Source organism: Nestor notabilis, unplaced genomic scaffold (assembly GCF_000696875.1).
Source record: "Nestor notabilis isolate BGI_N333 unplaced genomic scaffold, ASM69687v1 scaffold31633, whole genome shotgun sequence".
NCBI classification, from domain to species: Eukaryota; Metazoa; Chordata; class Aves; order Psittaciformes; family Psittacidae; genus Nestor; species Nestor notabilis.
Genome location: NW_009921975.1, coordinates 1 through 4,566, shown reverse-complemented (window position 1 = coordinate 4,566; position 4,566 = coordinate 1). Strand labels below are relative to the sequence as shown.

The window sequence follows — 4,566 nt, the reverse complement described above, 5'->3', positions numbered from 1 at the left end:
ATTTACAAACAGTTCTGTTCTCTCCCCAGAAAAGCTGATGTGTTGTGGAGTATTATGGTGTGACAGAAGAGTTGACCAGGCTCTGTCATTTAAAAATACTGTATTTTATTTATATTTACTTAGGAAAACCTAAGGGTAAATGAGCTGAGAGTGTCACCAGTGATGAACCCACACAAGGACTATGAGACAAGAGATCTTCACAACCGTATTACACAAAAACCCCATGAAGAAGTGAGAAATTGTTCAGGTGCTTTTATCTGGGCATCAGGAAAACCCCTGGAGCAACAGCTTTCATAGGAATAGTTTTCTTCTCAATGGAAGCAGGATGCAGCTAGCATCCAGATTAGTAGCATTCCCTTGCCAAAGTATCACCCCTGTGAGAAAGCTGGGATATTTATTGATTGTACTGACACATCACGGCTAGTAAACTTGCTCTCACAATAACTCCTTCAACCACAACTCTGATAACACCTTACAACCAATCTGCCTTCCAACATGTAGTATGTCACACCCCAATGCCTGCCTGGTTTCCTGTAAGGCAAGAGATCTGTGGGTTGCTCATGCAAGTCAGTGGCACTATGCCGATCTGGCTGATGTGGCAGAGCTAAACTCCATGGGAGCTATTTTGGTGGTCTCTTCAGTACTGCACAACAAAAGAAGCATGGTCTAAAGTAACATCCACCTACAACACACTAGTAGATCATTTCAGATTCAGTACTATGTACAATTTACTCTTACTTAGTATACTAAGGAGCTGTGGTATTTCTTCTGAGGCGTGTTATTTGACTGAGGATTATTGAATCTGTCCACTGGGCTGCAGAGCGATGCTGCACTCTGGCTATACCATCAGGTTAAGAAACTTCAACAACCTGCCTCAGTTCTTCAAACAGAGGTGCAAGCTCCTTCTCTAGACTTAGAATCAGCCCTGGAAAGAGAGGAGAGACAACAAACATCCCATCAAATGACATAACTGAGAAGCCTCTCTGCAAACCTCACCACTCCCTCCCCTCCCAAGTCACAGGCAGCGTGTTCCAAAACACACAACATTTCTCTGAGCTGGTCGCTCTCCACAGGAACAACAGCGGCACAACCCATGCAGCACAGCTCCCCTGTCCTGCTGGCCTCCAGTGTCACCTCCCTGCTTCCCACAGCTGCCAAGGCCCAAGCAGCTGCGCAAGGATTCAATCCCTTTGGCTCACACTCATTAACCAGTGCTCACACGAGCAAGGCCAGGTGCCTTGCTGGAGGACTCCCCACCCCACACAACTGAGGGAATGAAGCCACACATGTTAATGCAGAACCTAACTTGGAAGAGACTGACCAACTAGTGCAAGCACTGAGGTGCAGTGAGCATGCTCACACAGCAAGGGTAAGGCTGACTACAGGAGAAATACACTTCTAACAGAGTCACTTAAAAAGCTACACATTTTTACTGACAACTTCCATAGAATCATAGAACCATAGAATGGTTTGGGTTGGAAAGGACCTAAGATCACCCAGTTCCAACTCAATGCCATGGGCAGGGACACCTTTCACTAGACCAGGTTGCTCAAAGCCCCATCCAACCTGGCCTTGAACACTGCCAGGGATGGGGCATCCACAGCTTCTCTGGGCAACCTGTGCCAGTGCCTCAGCACCCCCACAGGTAAGAATTTCTTCCTTACATCTACTCTAAATCTTCCCTTCACAATATGCTGACAAAATTCGTATCAGGAGCAAAGTTAATATACATCTAAGTAAATTCAGGTGATTTGTTTTTAATTATTTAAACATCTGGGCCTTAAAATACCACAATATTTAAAATACACATGAAGACATACCGGTATTGGCATTGCTGCTAGCAATGAAGCTTACTACCAAAGGTAAGCGATTGAACTGCACCACCTGCAAGGAGAGAGAACAGTGTTCAGCTAGCAGTGAAGCACATTGGATGTCAGAGCTCTAACACTTAAATTCTTTCTGAAACAGGCAGCCTCTTCAGTTGAAAACAACAACAGAACTAACACCATGCTACCAGGAGCTCCATGCACAAAGCCTGGCATTTCCCTCCTTCCCATGTGTTATCCACCACACTCTCCACAGGCAGCACAAGACCAGGGGGGTTTATTGTTTTAAAATACTATTGTGTGTTCAGCAGTATCTCTACTTCCACCAACAGGGAACTGGAATCTTGAGCACAACGAGCAGCTAGGCACTTCAAAAGAAAACAGTGCACTCCATGTGTGTAAACTAACTCATTCACCTGTTTGTTCTCCAAACAAGCTAGATACTGTAGGTTAAATAGCTGGCAGTTTACTTGCAGTCAAAATGAAAATAAAATAAACAGCTCTCAAAACCACTAGGACTTCAGAAGGAGCAGAAATTTCACAGGCAATGGATTTCAGGACACAAATAACCAGTTTGTGAGGGGGAAAAAAAAAAATAAAAAAATGAGAGTGGCATTTCCAAGCTTTCTTATCTCTAAGTCATACTGGCAGCAAGATTAGCTATGAAGCAGGCTGCATGTGCTTATTAGCTTAGGTGTCACTAATTATAAATAAATATTGTTTGTGAAAGAGAACATAAACCCTTCACAACAGATTGAAGGCCATGTAAGCAGCACCTGCTCCAAATTCCTGATTCCCACCTCTTCAAAAAACATCACCATTTTCAACCAGCAAATCTCAGTTTTGAGAAATACAGGAAAAGCCTAACAAATGGTGTGACAGTTTAAGCTTTGGCATTTAAGCAGTGTGAGAAATAACACACAAATACTTCAACAGCACCCAAGTGGAAATCTGACAGAGCTTAAACAACCCCCTCTCCCTTGCTCAGTGCAGAATCATGGAATGGTTTGGGCTGGAAAGGACCTTAAGATCATCCAGTTCCAACCCCCTGCCATGGGCAGGGATGCCTCACACTAGACCAGGTTGCTCAAGGCCATGGCCAGCCTGGCCTTGAAAATGTAATGCAGGAACAGCTTAGGTCACCAAGAACAAACCACACCGAGGTGACTCACCTGGTATGTATTGTAATAGCAGATGATACTTTTGTTTTTAGACAGTCCCAGTTTACTGCCCTGATCTGTGGCAAGGGCAAAAGTAGACAGAAAGCCTGGTCGCAGCGCATGTTCTGGAGCGTTATCATTGGCAACTGGAACAAAACAAGACAATTCTTATCACTACATGGTATGTTTGATTGCATCTCAAATTGTCACCCGGCTGTCCTCCACCAGTAGTACATCTGCTGTTGGGGAACACATAACACATCTCGTGCTTCCACAATGAGTTGAGGACAATCTTCATGAGCAGTACATAACTTAAGATTCTCTACATCATCAGTGTATCCTTCCTCGCACACCTAAGGAACAGGATCTTCCTTCAGGATGTGCAGCCTGTGCTGATGTCGCTTTGGTTGTGTCCCTCACTGTCTGTACTGATTCCAGTCCATGAACTGCTTACCAGCATACAGTCCATAAACTGGTGTGCTAGGTCTTTAAATACTTTGGGACATTAAAAAGATCTGCAGTACTTATATCTTTGTATTCTTAAACTAATGTACTTACAGTATAGAAACATCTTAAACAAGGACTGCAGAAATTAGAAAAAAGCTACAGTACCCCAAAGTAAACAAGGCACGTTAAGTTCCCTCTGGTACTCTGTATCCACCAGCCTAGGAGCAGCCTGAAGACGCAAGGATCTTGCAGCACTCCAACCCTTTTCACCAAGGAGAATCTCTTTGGCCTGCAATTACTGAGGCCACAAACAAAGCATAAGTTTAAAGAGGTACATAATCGGCTATTGAAGTAAAAGTCTGATTTAATTCATTGATTTTGGATACTCAGGTATTGGGCACAACCAAGGCAGATTCTGCTGTGCTGCTCCACCCCCTGCTGTTCAGTCACGGCATCGGCTGCAGGGCTTAAGCAGAAGGTGGAGTTACCTTTGATAACAGGCACTCCATCTCTATCCGAGACGACAATAGCATGAAGACCTTCAACGCTGTGAAAAAATGACGAGACACCATCTTAAAACCAGAGTAATTAGTAGTAAAGATCTTGTTTTCCCTGAACAAACGTGCAAAGGAAGGGGGAAATACGGGAAAGGATGACACCTTCACTAATTCAGTGTTTCACAGAAAGGGGCTTGTTCTGTACACTGCAGGTGGGCTCTTGGAGCAGTAAAACAAGAAATATGAAACGAAACTATTAACAATTCTATGGGACTCCCAGCAACTGGCACTTGCCACGAGGACCGGTACAACTAACCGAGTTCCCTTAGTCAAGCAGGAGCCTTCTTGTGCTGTCCTCGCCCAGCGAGCACCAGTTTCCCCCTCCCTGCAGCCTGTCTCAGACCTGCGGCTGTGGCAGACCTGTTTAACGCTGCCAGTAACCGGCAATTGCGGAGAAAGGACCTGTCACGGATCAGACAACCCAGTCACGAGGAACGGCTTTTCCATCCACCCGTCAGCCGGGCAGGACGAGCACACCCCACCGCTTCCCAAAGAGCGAGTGGAAGGCGAAGCTCTCATCATCCTTCGGCGCTCCCACACCACTTGAGGGGCCCCGAGCGTGTACCGGGGTGAGCG

General features: G+C 45.4%; 1 protein-coding gene across 1 annotated transcript; it reads right to left on the bottom strand.

The window, feature by feature from the left end:
• Positions 1–851: 851 nt before the first annotated feature.
• Positions 852–3,980, bottom strand: LAMTOR3 (late endosomal/lysosomal adaptor, MAPK and MTOR activator 3; the record flags this gene model as incomplete). Its single annotated transcript, XM_010011398.1, has 4 exons — positions 852–925; positions 1,821–1,884; positions 2,999–3,132; positions 3,922–3,980. Coding segments are annotated over 4 exons (331 nt in total), but the record flags the coding sequence as incomplete, so codon positions are not given.
• Positions 3,981–4,566: the final 586 nt, after the last annotated feature.